This window comes from Corvus moneduloides, chromosome 3, assembly GCF_009650955.1.
Source record: "Corvus moneduloides isolate bCorMon1 chromosome 3, bCorMon1.pri, whole genome shotgun sequence".
NCBI classification, from domain to species: Eukaryota; Metazoa; Chordata; class Aves; order Passeriformes; family Corvidae; genus Corvus; species Corvus moneduloides.
Genome location: NC_045478.1, coordinates 84,826,094 through 84,848,354, shown reverse-complemented (window position 1 = coordinate 84,848,354; position 22,261 = coordinate 84,826,094). Strand labels below are relative to the sequence as shown.

Sequence of the window (22,261 nt, the reverse complement as noted above, 5' to 3'; positions counted from 1 at the left end):
CTTGATTTTAAAAGGCCAGCATCTGGCTGTTTGGTGCTGGATGCACTTTTTGTCCTTTGGAAGCAGAAACTTCTACATGTGAAGAAATTTTGAGCTGAGCTTTAGTCTGCAATGGTGGTTCACTGAAGTTCTCTTTTAGCTGTTAAAACTTCTGTGGCCAACCTGATGTGTTACTGCAGCCAAACCTGGTCCCTAACATCCGAGACCGTCCAGACTTGTGGAGGAGGAGGAGGGGGAGGGACGGAGGAACCAAAACCAGATAGCAGACAAATGGAAAAGTGTGGATTTCCTTGCTGGAGGGAAAAAAAAAAAAAAGAGAGAACATTGAAAATCAGATCTGCCATGTAAATTTGTGAGGAGTGCTTGACCTCTAGCAATTAATTTCATTTTTCAATTTTTCAAGAATGTTTTTATACCTTGATGATTCTGTGCAAGGCATCCACCTTTGTGAATATATTTCCCTTGAGGTTCCTTACCATTTGCTGTACAGTAGCCAGTAAAACACCACATTTGCCCCCTGCTTGACATGACTTAAACCTCACATTTCTTAAAAGCAACTGGCTTCTGCTGTGGAATGATGCAGTTTTTGCCCTCTGTTCAACAAACCCAGCCACACACGGAGTTGTGATCTCATTCTGGAAAACTTCTGAAGGAGAGCAGCCTTGTGCAGAGCAACAATCCTGAGTAGCACGTCAGTTTCTCTCTACTTACTCAGTCCTCACCTCCCCACACTGGTTTCAAGGTATTTTTCTGTTCCCTAAATACTGTAAAAACACTTAGCATAGTTGGAATTCACAATAATTAGCCTTTGGAAGGCTGAACAGTTCACTTGCTGGGAAAGCCTTCCAAGTTAAAAAGACAATAGATGTATATGTTTGCTACGAGAAGAGACAGTGGTCTCACATTTAACTTACCAGTTAACTTCAAACTGGGGCTCTGAAACTTTTAGGCTTTATCTCAGTTTTTCTCTGAAGCATCAAAGAGTTTCATTCTCATTTAACCCTCTGTGGATTTAGAATACCCAACTACTTGTGGCATTTTCTTTTCAAGCTCTGGGTTTTAATTCAGACTCCTGGAGGCACAAAAAGCAGAAGCCTTTAACATTGATGTGGATCCCTTACAATGTGACTATAGCAAGCTCCAATCTCTCATCTATTTAAAACATCTATGTATTTTTGAGCAGTTTTAAATAGATGAGAACTAAGGAGGAAGGGACCATTGTGCTCCTTGCTTACACATGGCTCTTGCCTAGAATTGAGTCAATGTAAAACCCTCCTGCACCCCTTGCCGGCTGTATAGCTGTGCCAAGAGCATTTAAGAGCAAAATCTCGTCAGTTTGGAGCCAGGGTCAGTGTCCTTAACGCTTTGGAAAAGAGCAGAGAAGAACCCTGGGAGGAAGACCTGAATTCCAAGCTATTGGATTTGCAAACTGATTCTCCACGAAGTTTCTTGGAAAGAACTCGGACACATCAGCTTCTGAGTGTTTTAAAAGATGTAACCTTTGGGTTGTGAACTTTGTTTTTTTGTTTACAGTGCTAGAGGGTGAGATTGGTTAAGACCCACTGGAGAAAAATGTGGGAAGTTTTGCTTATATGTTAATTACCAGTGTACAATTGTGGTTTGTATTTCATTCTTTAATAATATATACTGCTTTACGAACATAAAGAAAAACAATGAAGAACATGGTCCCTCCTAATCCTGCTTTCTGCTAAGAGCAACCTCTGGCTCTCATTAGGCTGAGACGGTGGAATGTGCTTTCCTCGAGTTCCCACCTACAGAGTGAAGCACGTATACTACGCTTTTGGAGCTTTAAAGCCTCACCTCTATTAAAGTAGAACAGAAAGGCTCAGCTATTATCGAAGTACAGGTACGCTGCCCGAACCGCTCGGGCACCTCTGCGGGCTGGGTCCCTGGCAGAAGGCAAGCCGGCGCCCCTAGCTTCAAACAGGTATTTTCGAGGCTCCCTTAGGGGCGCAGGCTCCGAGGCCGGGACGCCGCGGCCGCCCCGCTCCCCGTCCGCGGTCACCTGGCCCCGGCCGGGCCCCCTCCCCGCGCCCGGGAGCGCCCCTGACGTCACGGCGGCCCCAGATTGGCTGCGCGGGGCCGGCACCGGGGCAGGGGCTCCCTCCGCCCGCCCCCTCCCCTCCGCCCGCCCCCTCCCCTCCGCACACGCTCGCTCGCAGGGAAACCCTTAAAGAGGGGCTTCGGAGCAGCCCGCACCGACTCAAGGGCCATTTCCTACACACGCACGCAGACCCCTGGCAGCTCCGGCAACCGAGACATCTGCTCTCCATTGCGACCACCCCCCTCCAGCAAACACCCTTCCCCTGCTGCTCCTCCTCCCTTCCCGCTCCGGCTCGCAGCTCGGCTCGCACCCGCCGCTTCCTTTCTTCCAACAATGTTTTCCTGCTCCACGGGGCGAAGTGTTTGCTGAACTTTCCTAACAGTTTGGGGGGTGGGTGGGAGGATCCTGAGGCTTTTTTTCCTTCTTCCCCCCGCCCGGAGCAGGTTGGGGGGCAGCGAGCGGAGGAGGGATCCGCGCCCCGGGCGCAGGTCGCACACACACGCGTCCTTTGGCGGAGAGGAAGCCCTTGCACCACGGGTCCGCGAAGTTCTCCGGCTGCAGGGGCTCCCGCTCTGGAAATGGGTCGGATCAGACGGTGCTTCCTCCTCCTCCTCCTCCTCGCTGCCTGTGCACTTTTGTCACCAGGGCTCGCAGCCTCCGAAAAGGGCAGGCTAAGGAGGATCACGTACGTCCTGCAGCCCGGCCGGGGGGGCTCCTCTGGCAGCCGGCAGCAGCGCCCGACCCTCCTCGGGGGGGAGCAGCAGCAGCAGCGCACGTTCAATGTGCAGCTGAACACGCGCTACGGCGGCGGCAGCGGCCCCCTGGAGCGGACCCGGCGGATGAGCAAGCCGGGCAGCGCGGGCGTCCAGCTCCGCTTGGGCCCCTCCGGCCAGGTCCACCCCAACTCCGCCGCTCACGCCTCCTCCTTCGTCAAGCCGGCCCGCTTCGGCCCGCGGCCCAAAGCGCCGCCGGGCCCCCACGGCAACAGCAGCGCCGCCCTGCCCCTCCGCCAGAAGCACCAGCTGCCGCCGCTGCCGGGGTAAGGCGCCCTCCCGTCCCGCACGCCCCCGCTGCACCACCGCAGCTCCCGAGCACCTCCAGCATCTCCGTCGCGGCCGCTGTTGTCCCCTCGGGGGGGGGGGTGGGGGGAGGGTGGGCTCCGGGGGCACCGCGGCGTTACCTGCCCGGTCCCGGTACCCGACTGGCCGCACCCCCGCCGCGGGCACCGAACGCCCGCGGTTCTTCGCCGTCTCCCCGCGGCACCTGAGGCCGGGCCCGGGGCCAGCTCCCCCCCATCCCAGGAATCGCGGCGGGCCCCGCGCCCGGCGAGGCGTCGAGTTTAATCGGGAGGTTTAATTCTTCCCGCCTTTTGTCTCCCTGGCCTGGCTCGGGATGGGGAGCGGGGATACCCCGCCGGACACTGGTCCTTGTTTGCTGTTCCCGCAGGGTCAATGTGTGCGGGGGACAGTGCTGCCACGGCTGGAGCAAGGCCACGGGCTCCCAGCGGTGCATCAAACGTGAGTAGCCGTGCGGTCCGGGAGGGGGGTGTGGTAGGAGATGTGGTGGGACCCGCGGGGACCGCGCTGGCACCTGGTGGTGGATGCTGCGTTCATCTGTGGGCAAAGAGGCGCTGGCTGAGCTACGGAACCCACAGGACAGATCTAACACTCTTTCCGTCCTTAAATCCCTCCTTCCTAACCTTAACCTTCGGTAAAAGATGAATAGTGCCTCATATTTATTCTCGGCGCAGGTCGTGACATTTTTGGAGAGAGCTTTGTGGGGCCATTGTGTGTGTGAACATCCCCTCCCCATCAGTGCTTGGTTTTTAGGAGTTTTTAGAATGGAGGACTTAACAGGGTAAAGAGTCTACCAGAGGAGCACAGGTGGGGAGCAAGGAATCGCCGTTTACTCAAACTCTCCCTTCACCACGTAGCCCATGTGAGTGATCCCATGCTTAGGGCATAGAATTTTTGAACCACTGAACAACGTGAAAGAAGTTGGTTTGGTGACAGTGCTGTAGAGTGATGTACCTTTACTGGGATAATTAGAAACACAAAGTATGTGCATAAAATAACACTGATCGAGTCAATCCTGCTATACGCTGGTTGTCCTTTGTAATGGGAAAGTGGAAGAATTTCTGCTACTTTAGGCAAGATTCGGTATGATTGCAAATGGCTAAACTGGAGTGATGTCATGAGGTCAGGAAAGACTGGAGTGGCATAGCTCTTCAGGAAACCCCTGTGAGTATCAGTGAGATTGGGCAGATCTTGGAATATTGCTGTAGTTCCGCAGGACAGATTACTGCCCCTGAGAGAGTTTGAGTTAAACAATGCTTTCAAGAGTTTTTTTTTTTTTTAGTGGCTTTTGTCCCTGTGTGGGATTTTTCGCAATAGGGAGAGCAATCACTTTTGTAATCATGACTAAGGTCAAGTACCTTTGACCTGCATGGACCTGTTGCTAAGAAGCAAAGACTTTATGACAGTAGTTAAAGACAAAACTTCACGATTTCCCTACCAACCTAGATGTGTATTTAACGTACTCTCCTAAGTTAACATTTTCAAATACATGCTGCTGTGTTAGGTTAGTCACTTTTTATACTTAACACCTTACAAGTACTAGAATGATTTCCTTCAGCTTACAGTGGTATTTTGAGGCTAATTGCAGAGCTTAATAAACACCTACCTTAGCTTAAAGCCTAATCAAAATGAAAAAAACCTCTTAGTAATTTCAGGAGATTAAGTGAAAAATGTATTGTAATTGTGCTTTTTTCAACCAATTTTATTTTCACTATTTTGAACAAATCCCAAATAATGTTCATTTTTTATGGCTTTTTCTCTGTCTTTTAGTGACTTTCATTTCCAGGTTAGTTTTCTGTTTGTAAATTAAGTAATTTTCTTTGCTTTTTGTCCTTTAAGTTTTGTCATCTTCACTTTTCTGATTATCATTCATCTTACCTTCAGTAAGGACTAAGACAATTGGAGTTTTGTGGGTTAGCTTTGTTGAATTTAATTTAAATCCATAAATTACTTAGTTAGCTCATACAGTTACTGTAGGAATGGAGTAGCAGAGACAGAGTTAAAGAAAGGTCAGGGAGAAAATCCCCCCACCTTTCTCATTTTGTGCCTCTGATATTAGGCTCTTCTAAATATTTTTACTCCCTGCTCTGATGCTTCTCTGATTCCTTTTAGCAGTGGAGGAATACACTTGGCTTGGATTTTCTCAGTTTCACCCCTCTCTTGGCAGGCCAAGGGAAGCACTAAATGTACTGAAGTTGTCTGTTTTGTAACTTAGGCTAAACCATGAGATAGCATTGACTTGATTCAGCTATGGAAGATTAGTCTCACAGTCATAAAAGCCAGATAACACCTTTTCTGGAAGTTCCTGATGTTCCTTTCAGAAGAAAAGAAACCCTATAACTGAACAACAGTTAACCCCTTTGTTTCCTGTAAAATTAAGTGATTTTTTTAAAATTCAGATAGGGGGCTCCGTTGGTTTTAGTTGCTATTGCAGCAGTGGATTAACTGTGCCACAGATGCTGGCACACCTGAGCTGACTTGATACAAAGTCAGTTTGGTTGTGTCAGGCTTTATTAGCTCAGGCTCAGTATCACTTTAATAAGCTATTTAGTCTCTAGGGCCAGATTCTATCCTTTTGCATGGTGCAAAGCCTGAGCTAATAAACCCCAGACCCATACTGCCTCTTTCCAGAGCCAACTTCCATTTGTCTGCATCGTGCTTCCAGAACCAGAGTGCTGAGAGCCAGCTCTGATCAGCGAGCTTTATTAGCTCAGGTGTAAGCCCAGGCTGGAACAAGCAGCATGTGTTTCTGCTCTGCTGCACCTGTGTGAATAAGCCTGCCTGGAACCCGCAGACAGAGAGGTGAAGGGCAGAGGTATGGCCTTGCAGCCAGGCTGCCTTCCCTTCCCTTTGCCCTGCGTGGTGGTGGTTGCTAGCCCTGCTTTCTCGCGCCTCAGGCTGCCGTTCCCTCGGGTGGCTTCCGTGCAGGCGGGGGGCGGTCTGGCTGGGAGCAGTGGCAGCCACGTCGCTTTCCTCTCAGTAGCAGCAACAGGGGGTGTTTGAAGTGGGTCAGAGGGCAGCATCTGTACAGAGGAGGCAAGGGAACTTTTTCAAGTCCTTTTTAAAAAATTTTAGTCTGAAGCTGAACTGCCTGTTGTGTTTACATTTATTTATATTGTCTTGGAAGCCTGATAGTCCTCAGAAGGTGAGCTTCTGTCTCTCTGTAAACTGTATGAGAGTGCCTACCATATCCAATTTAGGCATGTAGGGTTTTCCCCACTTTGTCCCTAATATTTCAGTTTTATATTGTAAAGTTTTAAGAACTTTTTCAGACTCAGTGTGACTTAAATTATGCAGAGCTGCGTCATTCTAATTAAAAAGATGAAGTGATAACACTCAGTGTAAAAGTATTCAGAATTGCTTTATGCTGGCCATATGATGCCTAACAATCAAAACCAACCTTTTTGAAGCTTTCAGAACCTCCACCTTTGGGTAAAGACAGAGGTGGGAAAAATTGAACCACAGCAGTAAACATATTGGAAAGTTAGAAGCACGTGAAAGGGTTTAGGACAAGGATTGTCTTCCAGTCATAGTTATCATAGGTTATAATCTGTGCAAGTGCAGTAATAAGATACCACCAAGGCTGGAGACAGCCTTGTTAGTACTTGTTGCATAACAGAGCTTTATAGAAACATTAATTAGCGCTGTAACATGTCTGTAAGGCAAGTAAAGCTGAGAGTGTGGGGTTTTTATTATTTCATTTATGGAAATTAAACCATAGGTTAAATGTGGTCTTGGACAAGTTATAACAACTGTCAGGAAGGCCTGTGCTGGAAATCACGAGTTCCCACCACCCAACAGCGTGTTCATCCCGTTGAAATACTACTAAATTTCTGTTAGTTTAAACTACTTCTACAAAATATACTCTGCTGTTTGTTTTGTTTTGGTTTGCCTAATGGTACAAGGAGCTGTTTTTCATGTTGAGAATGTAAGAGAAAATTACCTATTGTATGTAGAATCTGATATCTTAAAAAGATAAGTGAGAAGAACTGCCTTGTAATATAAACCCCATGTAAAATGCATAATATGTTTTGTCTGGAGTATTAATAGCAGTTGTTTGTGAGTGTTCTCAATGTAAACTGGGTGGTTAAAAAAATGGGAAGGAGACAGCTGGCAGTTTTTAATGGCATGAGCTCCTTACTACGAAGATGTAAGAAAGGCTCACAGTGCAAAGAGGTGAGGAAGTGGATTTTGCAGGAACACATTTAGAGTAAATTTGCTATAGGGAGAGAAATTGCTGTCTGTGTAGAATCCAGGTATGCCATCATTGTCAATTAAGATAAAAATGGTCTTAAGTCTTTCTTAGCTGAAGGTGTTGTGTGTGTGCATGCATGTATTCCATGCATAGGCGTAGGAGTAGTATTTTGGTGATGGAACTGGACTGAATTCTAGGAGTTTGGTGACATATGAACTGTCATGTGCTTGGGCACCTTGGGAAGGTCATTAGAAATGAGAAAACAGTCTGTTTTCTTTTTTCTTTGTATTAAAAGATTATTTTGCTAATTCTCTTTTAAAAAAGCGTGCCTGACTTAACATTAAATAAAGATGTTATTGAGGGTTAATTTATTTTTCAGAATAAGAAAATACACAGCAGTAGATGCTTGCTACTGTAGAGGCAGGAGACCAGAAAGCTGTGTAAATACTTGCCCTGAGGAAGGGTCCCCTTTGTTCATTTTATGAATCTGCTTGTCCTCTGCTTGTGTACTGCTGTTCAGTTTGAGCCACCTCCTTTCTAAACTTTCAGAGCTCTAGTTCTTGCTGTGACTGAGTTAGTATGCTACAGCTCTGTGTCTCCTTCAGGACATGGGCACTTGACTGCATGACCAGTGATTCTAGATCACCTGGATGGAGTGTGCCCCAGGTTGCTTCCAGCTTGCACTTCTGAATTTCTTGGGGAAGGTGAGAGAAAGGTTGCATGTTTAGGCCTTGTTCTGAAATAGGGTTAGGATCCAGATCTGGAAACTTAGAAGCATACATGAGTCCTCCAGTTTAGACATAAAACTCCATATCACTAAATGCTGTAGTATTGGTTGCTCAGAATTTACTCTTTTTCTGTCTTCTGTTCAGCTCTTAGAAATGGTGGTATCCAGGAGGGCTCTACTTTTGATCATTGGAACTGAGCACTTCAAATGTTTGCAGCTGTGCTTCTTGGAGGTTTTCTGGTCACAACCGGTTCCTGAGGCTTGTGCTTAAACAGTTTTGTGCCTTTGAGTTTTACCAAATTCTATTTATTTACATAGTGTATACAAAGCCTAACTATAACATACTGTCCCCGAATGTTGTTTCTTTTCATTCTAAGACCATAATCTCAGTAAAAGCAGTATCAATCTCCTTCAAATTATGTCTAAATCAAAATTTAATGTCCGAGTTTTAAAGGGACAAACTGCTTTGACCCCATGTGACTGACCTATACATTAGTCCTTTTTAATCTCTCCTTTGACGTGGTTTTTAAACAATTCAGAATTGAAAAACTGAAAGCTTGAGAAGCTTGGTTTTGCCTTTGCTGTGCTTGCTACTGTAATATGTAAATAAAACTTTCAAATTTCATGTACAGGAAATAGATGGGCTTTTGTAGTGGGAAAGGACTCTTGTTAGCCCTTGATGGTAATTCTACTCTGCTTTATTTTTCACTTACTGCCCTTGGGAGGGGGGTAGAATGACAGGGTCCAAATTCTTGTTGTCTTTGTCTGCATTAGCAAGCAGCGTGGAGCTGATCTATAGACAAAACCCTTTGGGTCTGATGACCTGAGGCCCACGGTATGTGTGTTTCAGGGCTTAGTGTTTTATTTTGGACAAGGTGTAGTCTGGTCTTGTGGAATGAGTGCCAGTATGAGGCTGAGTGCTTCTTGGAGTGCTCATGTTTTGAGTTTAGCTTTTTATTATTTAGACATATTTTTTTTCTTCACATCTTAAAAGAAATAGAGTGCACATACCTAAAGATGGTCCGACAACACAAACCAAACCTCTGTAAGTGCAACTGGCATGACAGCTTCAAGAGAGGCTGACCTGAATCAGCAGTAATGCAGACTTTGAGCACAATGTCTGTCCCCTGGCCATGGTTGGCAGCCAACCTCCCTCCTGTGAGATGAGGCTGTAAAAGAGCTGTGAGAAGATGGGGGAGCTGTTAACTGCTGCCTGCTGTACACATGTGACCATGCCATGTGCCATTCCCTCATTTTGGTGAGGAAACTTAAGTCCACAATTAGTATGGAGTGAAACCTACCCAGCCTTTTCTTTGTGAGACACTTGGGACTTCACTGGAAACAAGCTTAAAATGGTACATAGTCTGTTTCATACAAATATTGCAAGTGTGTATAGAATTAAGACAGAACAAAATAAAAAAATGAGAACCTTAAAAGAAGCTTGTCAAGATGTTGTGCTCCCACACTGGAGCAGATGACAGATTGATAGTGAACTTGTTCAGCTCACTGTGGCAGTTAGTGTTAACAAAAGAAGCAGGACCTGCAGTAAAGTTGTTGTAAATCTACAGTGGATGAAAAGTCCTGAACGCTTCCCTTCTAAATAGAGAATCAGAAGGAACACAGAAAACGGAGGTGTTTGGGGTTCTTTTCCTCCTCCCTTTCAGTTTGTTGGCTGGTTTTTTTCAGTGTGTAATGTGGAAGTGGAGTAGAAAGCTGTGTAGGTGCCAGGGAAAGCTGTGGTTCATCCATCAATTGTGCACTGTCTGGTTCTGCACATGTGCAGGAACAAAATTTTGTACTGACAATGAAGTGATACTTTACAGTACTAGTCTTGCATCTCTCTTCTTATGGCCACTCTTCCTGAGCATGGAGAGGGGAATAGCTGGGAGGGGGCATGCTCCCATCTCCTTCCTCTCCTGTGAAGTGAGAGAGCAGGGAAAAGTGTGTGTATGGGATCAGTGGGCTTCCCAACCTTTGGAAAAGTGGGGCTGTAATGAGGGGTGGGGTTCTGCTCCATGAGGCCTTGAGAAGAAGAGTGCAGCCTTCACCATGAAGGGCTGCTTGTGCTGACTGATCCTGCCTTAAAGCAAGCTTGGATTGCCTGGGAGCTATAGGAGTTGTGGAGGGTGGATGAAGAGAGGCACACACCTCCTTCAGCTGCCTCCTTGCTCAAATTCTGCAGTACTGGGTGTTAGCAGATTATTGATGGTTCAGGTTGTCAAGTCAGTCCCTGTTCTGTAACTGATATGTAAGTTGTTAGACCGATACTGGGTTGGGTTTGAGGTTTCTTTTTTAGTTGAATTTTTGTTTTGCCTGTAAAAGCAGCAGTACTTGTGTAGCCTAATTTATTCCTAGAAAATAAATCCTGTGCATTGACTATAGAAAGAAAGCAAATCTTTTGCATTTCTCCACATCTGTGACTGCACACAGAGGAGGAACAAGCATTTTACATGTTAGTAAGGCAAGATGTTCATTTAAATACAGAGCTAAAAATAGGGCTGCTTGGGCATGTTCTTTTTTTTTGTGAAGTGCAGATAGTAATCCCTGCATACAGGGAGTTTTTTGTGTCCTATGGCAAGATTTGCTTTTTTTTATAATTTAGATCAGGTTTTTATTATCTCTAGGTGGCAGTTTAGGCCTGGGTTTTCAGAGAAGCTCAACCGAATTGTGAGCGATTATTGAGAGTTGGTTAGATTTAGGGAAAACTTTATTGTACTTAGTGTTTTGCTTACTCTATTGTGATTAATAGTTTTTCTCCAGTCTTTCTCTTTTTTGTAACACTTCAGTTGTCTGAATCCTGCATCCAGTTAAGTATTTCCAGTTGCCTTTTTACTGAGCTTGTCTTAGTTTGTTCAGTGTCCTGCATATTTATTATGATAACAAAATGAGTAAGCACTGTACTGAGAAATGTTAAGAGAATTAAAAGGAGTGCATACTTGAGTGCTAACCACTCCATCAGAGAAAATAGTGTGTATCGTGAATCTGGTGGTTTCCTTGGCTTTGTCCATTCTGTAGTGAATGATTTTTATCTTTATTTGTTGGCACTGGAATGATAAAGGGATTTGTAGCATGTGAAATGTTTGTATTGTCAGAATATGCGTAGTTATGGTCTGCTATAATTAAATACTTTAAAATGTCTCTCAGATTGTATAGTCTTAACTATTTATATTATGTAAACTCCAGTAAACACAACATGACTGAAAATGCCAAGTATCATACAGTGTGTTATATTCTTGTTACTGATAGAATAATGCATCCTTTTGCTGAAGCTAAGCTTTTGAAGTATTTGAGTACAGCAGCTATTCAATTCTGGTGAGTCTTGGCATTTAGAGATTATACTATGAAGATACATAGAAAATAATATTAACAAAGTACTTTATGTTGCCATTAGGTTAGGAGAGAAACTGGGGTTTTTTGTGTGTTTGTTTTAAAAGAAGTAAGTATGCTAAAAGCATTGTGTTTTGTTTCCCTCCCTTCCTGGAGGTCATGTTTACATGCCAGTGTGGGAACGAATCTGATGGTTTGAAGTGGACAGCAAAGAATTCCAACACATGCTTTCATTGGAAGCATATTTAGGGAAAGAATTCCTTAAGACCATATAGTTACGATAAAAAAAAGTTCCTGTGTAGAAAGACACAGATGGTTGTAATACTACCTTCATTAGTAGTGTAGAGGGCACACAGGTTTTCTGCAGTTAATGTAATTTCTTAGGATTATATAAGGTAATTTCTACTTTTTTTTTTTTTTTTTTTTTTAAATGGAATGGTCTTACAACGAGGTTGTATCACCCTTGGTTGCAAATTCCTCTCTTCCCCTTCTCAGTGAATATTTAGAATTATTGGATGTATTTCTGTTAAACTTTTCAATTTTTGAAACCTCTTTGGTGTGAGATACTCAGAGAACTAGCTTCCCAGAAAAGCATTAGCTTCAGTTAGCTTTTGCTGTTGCATCCTCAGTCTGGACAATGACTTAATACTTAAAATGGTATCCAGAATAAAAGCATAAAATTAAGTTGTGAGCTAAGCAGTAGGGTAATTTGTAGAACAGGAAATTCTAAAAAACATTGCTCTTCTTCAGGATGTCAGCACCATATTCAGATTTTTCCGAGGGAAGCTGGAATATGCCTCCTTCCTTTCAGAACCCACAGCTTGTTGCCTTCCAAGGAAAGCACTTCACTGCTTTTCTTCTGGAATCGGTGGGGGATCATCACTCTGTCTTTCAACCCAGCAGGAGTTAAAGGTGCCTTTGTATGACAGCTTTTTGTTTAGGATGCGCACTCAACCAAGATGAGCTTTGGTTTCCTTGTGTGCTTGAGGAATAAAAATCTTGAATTAATGAAATAAAGCAGTATTTGTTATGCCTTTAACAGTATTCCTATGTTGCATGTAAAGGAAGTTGAACATTGCACCCTCAGCACAGACGTATCTATGTCGTGGTGTTGGTTTTTCCCCTTTCTGTAAATTGATGCCTGCATCATTTCTCAACCGTTTTATGCTGGAATCTGAAACAGCTCTATACTTAAAATCCTCTTTCCAACTGCTGTATTTTCTATTATTTGCCCTCCAGCATGTATTGTGCCCAACAGGATTTATGCACTCCTGTGGGAGAAGTTTATATACTGTGCCAATGTGCACTGTGATGAAATTTGTCGGAAGTCAGTGCATTCTGTTTAAACTGGTGCTGGACTACTATGTGTGCTCAAGAGGAGGAAAAAAAAGATAAATTTGAGGTGGAAAAAGAAAGAAATCAGGTGGATGGGTGCATTAGAAATAGCATAATACAACACTGTTGTAGTGTAATTGTGTCGAAGTATTAGAAATGCAGGAATGACATTGAAAAATGTTTGTGGACATTTAAGTACAAACCAACAGCAGTTGCTTGTTAAAGGAAATGCTTAATGGTGGAGCCAGGGCTAAAAGGCTAGAAACTTGGGTGCAGGAAACTTCTGGGACATTCAAATTCTTTTATTGTGAGTTTCTCACTGCAAAATACATTTCTGTGAATTTCTATTATCCACAGGGAAATAAACTTGTAAATAAGGTGTTACTTTTGAAGAAGTTAAAATAAGTGATTAGCATAGGAATGAGATTGTAATGATCTTAATCCAAGAATTAGCATTAGTTTAATATTAATTTATTACACACATTTTTAGGACAAGTGGAGTCAGTTATATTTGTGTTTTGATTCATTTGAAGGGACAAAAGAGAAGTTTTTATCTAAACTCCTTCCATGCATGACAATGTTTTATGCTTACTTATTCCAGATAATAAATTATGCTGAATTTATAAAGTATTAAAACAAATACATTCTGTATATATAGAAGTTTTAAAATATTTATGTGTTTTGAAATTATTATGAACTTTTTATTTTAGGTCTTGCTTCTGCAAATATTTCTGTACACTTTAGCTGTAATGACATGAACACATGGACTGAAAAGTGTGTATGTATAGATCAGTCCCAAACCAACATAGGATGTTTTGGAAAGGGTGTGTTTAAACCTAGTGGTAATGTTAATTTACCCTTGCTTTCTGAAAGAATGTCACAAATACAACCATACCAGGCCTGATATGCATTTGTCAAACCCAGTAGTAGTCTGCCTGAGAGAGTGGTGAGCAGTAGTTGATTAGGGAAAGATGCATCAAAAGGATGAGCATTTTGGGGTACAGCTTTGGGCTTTTTGTGATTTAAGTACTTCCAAAGCAAATGTGTCACTGTGGCTTTATTTTTAGTAGATACAGATTGCATGGTCTTAAAACACAAAACCGATGCAAAAGAATTCTTGTTCCTTCCCCTCTGTGTTGGGTCTGGCTGAGCTGGAGCTCCTTTTCCCATTGGAGCCCTCAGAGCGCTGTGCTTTGCGTTGGTACCTAGAAAGGTGTTGGTAACACTCCAGGGTTTTGGCTATTGCTGAGCAGTGCTGGCACAGCACCAGTGATGTCTCTCAACATTCCCCCCCTCCATCAATAGGCTGGGGGTGGGCAAGATCCTGGGGGGGAACACAACTGGGACAGCTGATCCAAAGTGTCCAAAGGGATATTCCATACCATATGACATCAGGTCAGATAGAAAAGCTAAGGAAAGGTGAAGAAACAGAGGGCGTTTGTTACTTACAGTATTTGCCTTCTGGTGCACCCCCTACACACGTTGAAGCCCCGCTTCCTGGGAAGTGGCTGAACATGGCTTGCTGATGGGAAGTAAAGAATAAACCTGTTTTTTTTTCTTCTCTTTACTTGTGTGCATGCAAACTTTTGCTTTTGCTTTAGTAAACTGCCTTATCTCAACTTACGAGTTGTTTTCAATCTTATTTTCTTTCCCCTGTCTATCTGGGGACTGATAGAGCAGCGTAGTGGACATCTGGCATCCAGCCAAGGTCAAGCTCACCATAAATCACACTTCTGGAAAGTGAGGGAAGGTTGGTTATATTGTCTGTGCCTGGCCTTTCAGTGTGGCCAACTTCCATGGCACAGTAAGTTTTGGATGTTGAAGCGAAGTGGCTCAAAGAACAGATCATTCAACCTCTGACAGAAAAATCTATTGAGACTTACTAAATGCAAAACCAGCACTCCTGCTCAGGAAGTTGCTGAGCCTCTAATTCTTAAAAGCTGTAGTGATATAAACTTCTATTGTGTCTCACCCTGTCCTTAAACATCCACTTTAGTAATGGAGGGGGAAGACTGTTCTAAGTGGATCTTTAATCTGACCACTAAGCTTAGTCTCATTATTTTGCATCTTTGCCAAGCTCCGTTTTGAATTTCCAGTCATGACCTCCTCGAATTGAATAGGACCAAGGCAATTGCCTTTAACAGCAGTATATTGGCCTGCTTTTCAGTTTTGTACTTAATACTTCCACGCTTCAGTTTTTGGAAGCGGAGCTTTATGGAAAATACTGGTGTTTTCAGTTTTATGGGCCATTATTGTTGTCTTCAAACAAAATAATTAGGTCATTCATTTGGCACACTACAGCTGTCTTGGACATTTTAGAAACTAAACTGCTGTATTATGGCAATTAAAATGTTCGTTTTAATTCTTTCCTAAAAACGTGATCTTTTATCCAGTTTTGTGATCTTCTATTACGCAACGTTGATGAAGGACTTCAGTCAAAGGGTTCCTTGCTGTGAAGATCTAATGGATGGGGTTTTCAACCTCTTGTCACCGTTGTTTTATAACTTAAGTGCTGGATCTCCTGATGTTTGTTTTGTTAAAGGCCAGTTAGAGTAAGGCAGTTTGTTTTGCTGCAGAGCATTTGCTTCATGTACATGTAATATGTGTACAAACTTCCAGGGTTTACGTTGCTGTCAGTGAAGTAAGAATATTCAAGTCTGTGTGGGCAAAAAAGGTGAGGTAATTTCGAAACAGGTTCTGTTTTCAGCTTTATAATTTTAAATTCACTGCTACCTTCTCTTTAATAAGTAGAAACTCAAGCTTTCATAGGCTTCTGAAGCACAACTTTGGTTCTTAACTACAGGAAAAAGAGTTGCAGATTTTTCAGGGTTGTCTTTTGTGTATGTATACATTGTTACTTCACTTTTGGTAGGAGGTATGCTGTGATCAGCGTCCTAGCAGAGTGGATATTTTGTCATACTGACTTTCGGTGTGGTCTTGTTAGCTTTCTTCTGTGTTGAGTCATCAGTTTTTAAATAACTTCTCGAGAAACTTAGTGGTTACTACAGGTGCATGTCCATAAACCTCCAGAAATACATTTTCAGTATGAATGTTTTTTTAATGTAAAAATGGGACTTCTGAAAGCCTTGCTTTTTTTTTTAAAGAATTTTTTTGAGATGCTTTTCTAAAGCACTCTCAACTGTGCCCAAATTCTTTACTGTGATTTTTGCACATTTCCTACAGATGACCCAGGTGATGGCATCACTCTTCTGGTCTTAAGAGTCTCTCCAAAGCCAGTGAAATTCAATTAGAATTTTAGGCTCCTGAATTTATTTGCCAAGATATTATTTATTTCAGTCATGTGCATATAAATGAGCTTTCACTGTTTCTAGCAAAATCTAAGTTTTAGAAATAAGGCACAACGAAGACTTGGCTCATATATTACAGCGCATGCTTGTTGCAAATTCCTTCTCAAGTTTACAGTGAAAATGGTCTTCAGTCTTCCAGCAGTCAAAGACAAGACCGAGTCTCAAAAATAAACAAATAGAAGTGAGCAAATGATTATTTTTATGTTGTCAGGGAGATGCATAATATGCAAATAAGGTAGCCTAGCTAAGTTTTATTGAAAAGAAGGTAAGTTTCACATGGAGGGGAAAGTATATGTGAGAAAAACCCCATGGAAAACTCAGGTTTAAGTTGTAGGGCAATTCTGGTGCCTTGTGCAGTTGGTGTATATGATACATCTGCCAGCTGACAAACTAGTCCTCCAAACTAACACAGTCCCATCCTAATGAGTTAATTAATATATAGTCTTGGGCATTTAATTTATTTTTATGTATAGAAGTATGTATTAGAACTTGACTGAAGTGTCAAGTACTCTAATTTATTTGGACAAGGGTTGTGGACTGACTTTAAATAATATAGTTGTGCAGTTGGATGTATCTGTATATGGTGCAGAATCCCGTGTTATAGTTTAAAGTATGATCTTACCTATTCTAGTAAAAAAATTATCACCTGGCATATAATTTTGTCGATTTTAAAGGATCTTTAACAATATTAAAAATATGCTTAGTTTGTAGGAACAAAGTAGCTCAGCCGTGGGGTTTTTTTTTTAATACATGCTTCATTGTGTGCCATCTTTAATGTGATTAATGAAGAAATTATTTTGTTGGCTATCCCAGAATCCTATTTTAATGTTAAATTCTGTCCTTTGGATTAGAGAATTAATTTGTTTTGCCATCTTTGTGATGTAAATTTAAGCATCCAGAATAAATCCTCAAATCAGACATGCCTTTGCAGTATTGTGTATATATATGATCAGCAATTGCTTTTGCTTTTTTCCCCCCCTCCCTCCATTTTTTTGATGGCATATGCTGCTTCTCCAAGTTTCTTGTTCATTCAGAGTGGAATTGATCCTGCAATACTAGGTCTACAAGCTGGGTGTTGAAGCTAGGCTGGTTATTCAGACTCCCTCTGTAGTCACTAGATAGAGCAACACAAAGCAGTGTAATAAATCCTCTCTGAAGGCAAATTGTATTTTGAAGAATCTGATTCCTTTTTACTGATGATACAAAGAACGTATAGAAGCTGGTCTGGGATAATCACAAGCACTTGTTTGTTTCTTCCTAGGTGTAGCAATGTCTTTGTAGCAGCAGTTCATGTCTCTTGTGTTGTTACAGTGGGGCTACTGCAGGGAGTGTCATTTGGGTTTTAGAGGGGGAAGAGTTGAATTGCTTCATGCTTCTCTGCATCATTTTGGTGATCTATAATGTGACAGTAGGGATTCATTCTAGGTACCTATGCAGCATATGTACATTTTACTACTGTAAAATGAATCCCAGCCTGGATCTGTACAATTCTGTAATCTGTGTAATACTGTTTCATTGGATGCAGTTTGGGTGGTTAAAATATGAGGAGGAGGAATACTGAGAAGAAAGGAGGAAGATTTGAAATAATGCTATATTTCTTGATTTAACTAGTGCATTTCCTATTGTTTAGGTTGAACATTTTACTTTTTGAAGCTGTTCAAATGTTGTACATGTCTGTTGTGCAAGAAATCAGTAAAAGCTATACCAATTTGCATATTATCTTTTGTGGAGCTTAGCAATATTGCTTTCTCCTACTCCAATTAACATTAACAATTAATACCTTTTTTTATTGTGGGGAGGGTTTGCATTTTCCTTTACGCTTTGTTTCAAAGGTACTTTTTAAAATGTCTTTTCTTAGCTAACTGTGCACCGCCGTGCCAAAATGGAGGGATGTGCCTGCGACCTCAGCTTTGTGTGTGTAAACCAGGAACAAAAGGTAATTCCTGTGAGGATACAGTTGTGCAAGACACATCTTCCACTGGAGGCCGGAGCCCTGTTGTTCCCCCATGGCCCATACCCCAGCAGGCTGCCCAGCAGTCCTTCTCTCAGAAGGTGCAGGTCCCACCAAAGGTTGGCCCTATGACTCAGATGGCATTCACAATCAAGCAGAAGCCTCCTGTTGGGTTAACTCAGCAAATGCAACCACAGTAAGTGTTTTCTTTATTTTCAAAGAAGTCCAGTATGTTAGATTTATAAAAAGTTGTTCCTTGCAAGTGTTTTCAAAAAATTGTATTTGGAAACTTTCAGAGATTTTTTAAAACAGCTTCTTGTTTTCACAGTAAGATTTCAGTGGATGTTTAGACTTCTATTATTTATGAGCTGGATTTCCTTACCTGAACAGAATGTCCCATAATATCAGTCAACTTCTGTTTTCCTTAGAGTATTACTGCTGTACTAATTTTGGAGGAATTATTCTTAATTTACACTGGTCACCTTTTGAGTTTAGCCTAGAACAGAGTCTGACATGTATTGAATGAGAGCTTTGGCGGATCAATGCTGCGTTTGTCCCTGCTGGGTCCCTCATGGACACGCTCAGGCGGCTCTGCCGGCACCTGCGCGTGCACACGATGTCACCTTCACAGGTGGTTGTGCACAGCCACTCACACCCACAGTCTGTGCATGAACTGGAGACAGAGAGGCGAGAGGGGCTCTCTGATTGCAGTTCCGAGGTGTTTAATGGCAACACACCCGAAGGGTGGCAGAGGTGAGAAGAACCCAGAACTGAAAGCCCACGCCAGTTTTATCCAAAGAGCTCCCAAAGGTGGGCAGAGCATCCAAAACCAATGGTCTGAGGGCTAGGGGGCAGAGGCAAGGTTGAGTGAGTTAACAGGGGCCAATGGGAAAAGGAGTGGGAGGGGGAGAGGGCCAGAAGGATCTAGACAAAGGGAGAACTTTCTAGCACAGTGTTGCAGGGAGAGACCACTTTTAGGGTAACTTGGGAGGCATAAAGTGGACTTAGCCACCACAACGTCTCCCCCTAATTTACTCTAGAAGAAGGCCTCCCCCTATTACTTGGAACTAAGGTGAGAACCATTCTTCCCCTTTCTATGAGCGAGGAAAGGATATTTTGGTTTTAACAGTGGCGGTCCAGGGTTGTGGCAGTATTTCAAACAATGAACGGATGGCAGAACAACCAGAAACACCTGCAAAGCCTCTGGAGGGAGGCAACCCCTCCCCCGAGTTCCCAATGTCCCAACAAGTCCCGAGTTCCTTCAACGGTGCTGGGTGCGGTGGGCCTTTCTGGGCTACTGAGGCTGCTATTTCCATGCTCTTATCAGCCACAGCATCCATAGCCACAGCAGTGTCTCTGTGTAGTTGCTCAGGTTAAGGACATCTAGGAGACGGCAGGGTGACAGGTGTCAGGTTCCATGGGGGAGTTGGGGCTGGTGTCTCTGTAAGGGTCTCAAGCAAAGTTGTTAAGGATCATGGCAAGATTACTGAAAGGTCGAATCACTCGAGAATACCTGAAACTGGAAATGTTCATTCTCCCTTTATCAATTTCCCTTTTCCATCCGCCTTTTCAAAACAGGAAGGTACATATGGGGTATAGGAAGAGTAAGGGATTGTTTGGGCGGGGAAACCATGAGGGAAGGGGTCAGAGGGATTCAGGGGGATTTTAAACCGAAACAGTCTGGAGGGGCTGCAAATTAGATGTTCGGTTGCCTGTCACTTTGTGTTGACGTCGCCTCCAGGCGGCACTAGTCTCATCTTTGGCTGATTCAGTGTCAGGGTTATCTGCATTTTTTTCATGTATCTTCAGGGGCTGTTGGTGGTGGTCCAAGGTAGGGCTTGATATTCTTTCCCGGCACCCATTTCAAACCTGCAACAGACATGGAATTCTGACACCTTGAGTAACTGAGGAGAGTAAGATTTGGTGCTTGTGTTCTGTTCCGGTTTCTTGTATTTGCATTATGTTTTCTCTTTTAATATAAGTGTGCATGGCTGTGCTACTTCTGCTTGTTTGTGTTTGAGGTTCAGGATTGTATCTGACTGCTATAAGCAGCAAGGAAACACCCATCTTGTTGGAGAATTTTTTCTCTGTCTCTTTAGTAGCTGGTGACTTAGCCAGTCTTTGATATTCTTTCTCTGAGCTTTAAGTACTTAATGTGAGTCTGAAATTTCTCTAATTGTACTCTTGTTTTTATTGATGGGTCCAACCTTAGTTTGTTTCAAGACCCCATTTGATATGGGGGGAAGGAGGTGCACAGCAGGGTGTCAATCAAGTTGAATGTGAAGTTTTAGGTGTTTGCAGCTACTGCTGTCCTTCCACTTTCAGGTGAAGTCAGTGACAAAAAGTGTTTCTGTCCTGTTACAGGTGTTGCTTTTGGAGAGCTGTAAGGAGGGTGTAGTCTGTCTTGCTTCTAGTCTCCAGAGCAAGATAATCAGGGCTAGGAAATAAATTGTGTTTTCCTGTGTTCGAACCTGTAAAAATGAATGTGGAAGGGTGTTGTGTGATTATAGAGTTCTGCACCTGAGTAGTCATACTCCAACAACAAAGTTCATCCTGCCACTTCCTTTCCAAAGCTGCATCTGAGAACAGAGATCATTGGATATTGCCAATGCTGCTATTTGTTGTCTCATAACATCTTTATCAGGTTTTTTCCCTCCTAAACCCTTCTAATTCTTTGTACTGTTGTCCTTGTTCATCTAACTGTGGATCCACAAGCTAAACTAGGTTCCTACGTGTCTTGTGTAATAAGAAGAGAAGTTAACCTGAGTTCCCTTGGAGTGCTAAGCCCTAAGCCAGTATGTTCTTTGAGAAAGATAGAAGGTAGAGCAGTGGGGGCTTTAGGTACAAATACATCCACAGTCTTGAAGGACAGAGAAATTGCTACACAATTTTAGTATTTCATAGTACTCTGAGTCCAGTTTCATTCCTATCAGCAAAGCAAGGGTTATTGGAGTGACTAATATGAAGGGGAAATTTCCAGTAAAATCATCGGGCTTTTTTCGTCTTCCTTCCTACTATGACAGTTGTTGGGCTATGATGCTCAAAGTATTTCTAGAGGATACCTACAGCATTTCATGCTTCACGAAAATTTCTTTACCTGCTTGCATGAGATATCATCACAGATGTAGAGGAAGCAACTTCAGACTGACAAGACCAGTCATCTGTTATGTGCTATCCAAAGTGCCTCTGCATGCTTCCATATGCAGTGGGCTTTGTTGTTCCTGTGGCCCTTCTCAGCCTAAGGATTTTCTCCTAACTCTGTAGAGAGACTTTTTCAGGTAGATATAACTGTTATTCTGTGAGATCACATTAAGGTAAATCTATTTCAGTCAGCTTAATATTGGCATGGGAAAATGGAAAACCGAGTCTCTGGATTCATGAGAGTGCCTGCCTACAACCTTGGCAGGAGCCAGGTGTAGGAGCTGGAGATGGAAAGGACATGGACTGTTTTCACAAACCAAAGCAGTTGTATGAAGTGCAGCAGAAGGTGGATGTTTAGATACAGCTGTTGAAATGAGTGCCATTGATAGTTCCCATGTATGACTATTAGGACAATTTACAGGGCTGGAAGATCCTTCTGAGCTCACATCTCTAACATTGACAGGGAGTAGACAGGCTAGTTCCTGTTTCATTTCCTCTTTGAATACCTTGTATCTTGTATGTTGTGTGAGGCTGCCCAGATGCTTTTGGAATGGCTTTTTCTTTTCCCACTCCTAGAAGGTGGAGTCATCCATTGTCAGTATAGTTGGTGTGCCGATCTGGACACTGCTGCTGTGCAGTCAAGGACTGAACTGGTGAGATCTGGGTCAGAACCCAACCTGGAACACCTAAATTAGCTCCTAGAGGGAGCTTGCCTATACAGAGCTTCTGTTTTGCCATCCTCTATCAATTTTTTTCTGTTTTGTATAGGAATGCAACTTTTCCAACTTCAGTCATCAAGATGTGTTCATCCATGTTTTCTTAGGATCATGGTGGCGATGGTATTTAGGACAGCAGGGAATTAATTTATTTCTTTCCAGGTATCTTTTTTTTGAAGAATAAGGTGCTGAACAGAAGGAAAGCTGAAGAGAGATTAATTTCCTGGAATATCTTGAGTTCAGCAAGTCTGTCATAGCTCTGCTCTGAAGATGGATATACCGTCAGGTACAAGGTCTCATCTCGGAAAAACGTTAGCAGAAGGTATAGATGGCTGTAATTGAAAACAAGTGGTGTTTCAGAAACAAAAATCTGCTTCTTATTGGAACCTGTAGGGAATTCTGATCTCAGTAACAGGCATG

General features: G+C 42.9%; 1 protein-coding gene across 7 annotated transcripts in view; it reads left to right on the top strand.

Annotated features, from left to right (window-relative positions):
• Window positions 1–2,170: 2,170 nt before the first annotated feature.
• The window catches only part of LTBP1 (latent transforming growth factor beta binding protein 1), a 194,648-nt gene continuing 174,557 nt past the window's right edge, over window positions 2,171–22,261 (top strand). For 4 of the 7 annotated variants that reach the window (XM_032102534.1, XM_032102530.1, XM_032102531.1 and 1 more), the window contains exons 1-3: window positions 2,171–3,104; window positions 3,512–3,582; window positions 17,892–18,180. In XM_032102534.1, the coding sequence (XP_031958425.1) occupies window positions 2,644–3,104; window positions 3,512–3,582; window positions 17,892–18,180 (821 nt within the window). In that variant the 5' untranslated portion in view covers window positions 2,171–2,643. The remainder of the gene's footprint in view (window positions 3,105–3,511; window positions 3,583–17,891; window positions 18,181–22,261) is intronic. The other 3 variants (XM_032102535.1, XM_032102533.1, XM_032102532.1) reach the window with 1 other exon arrangement.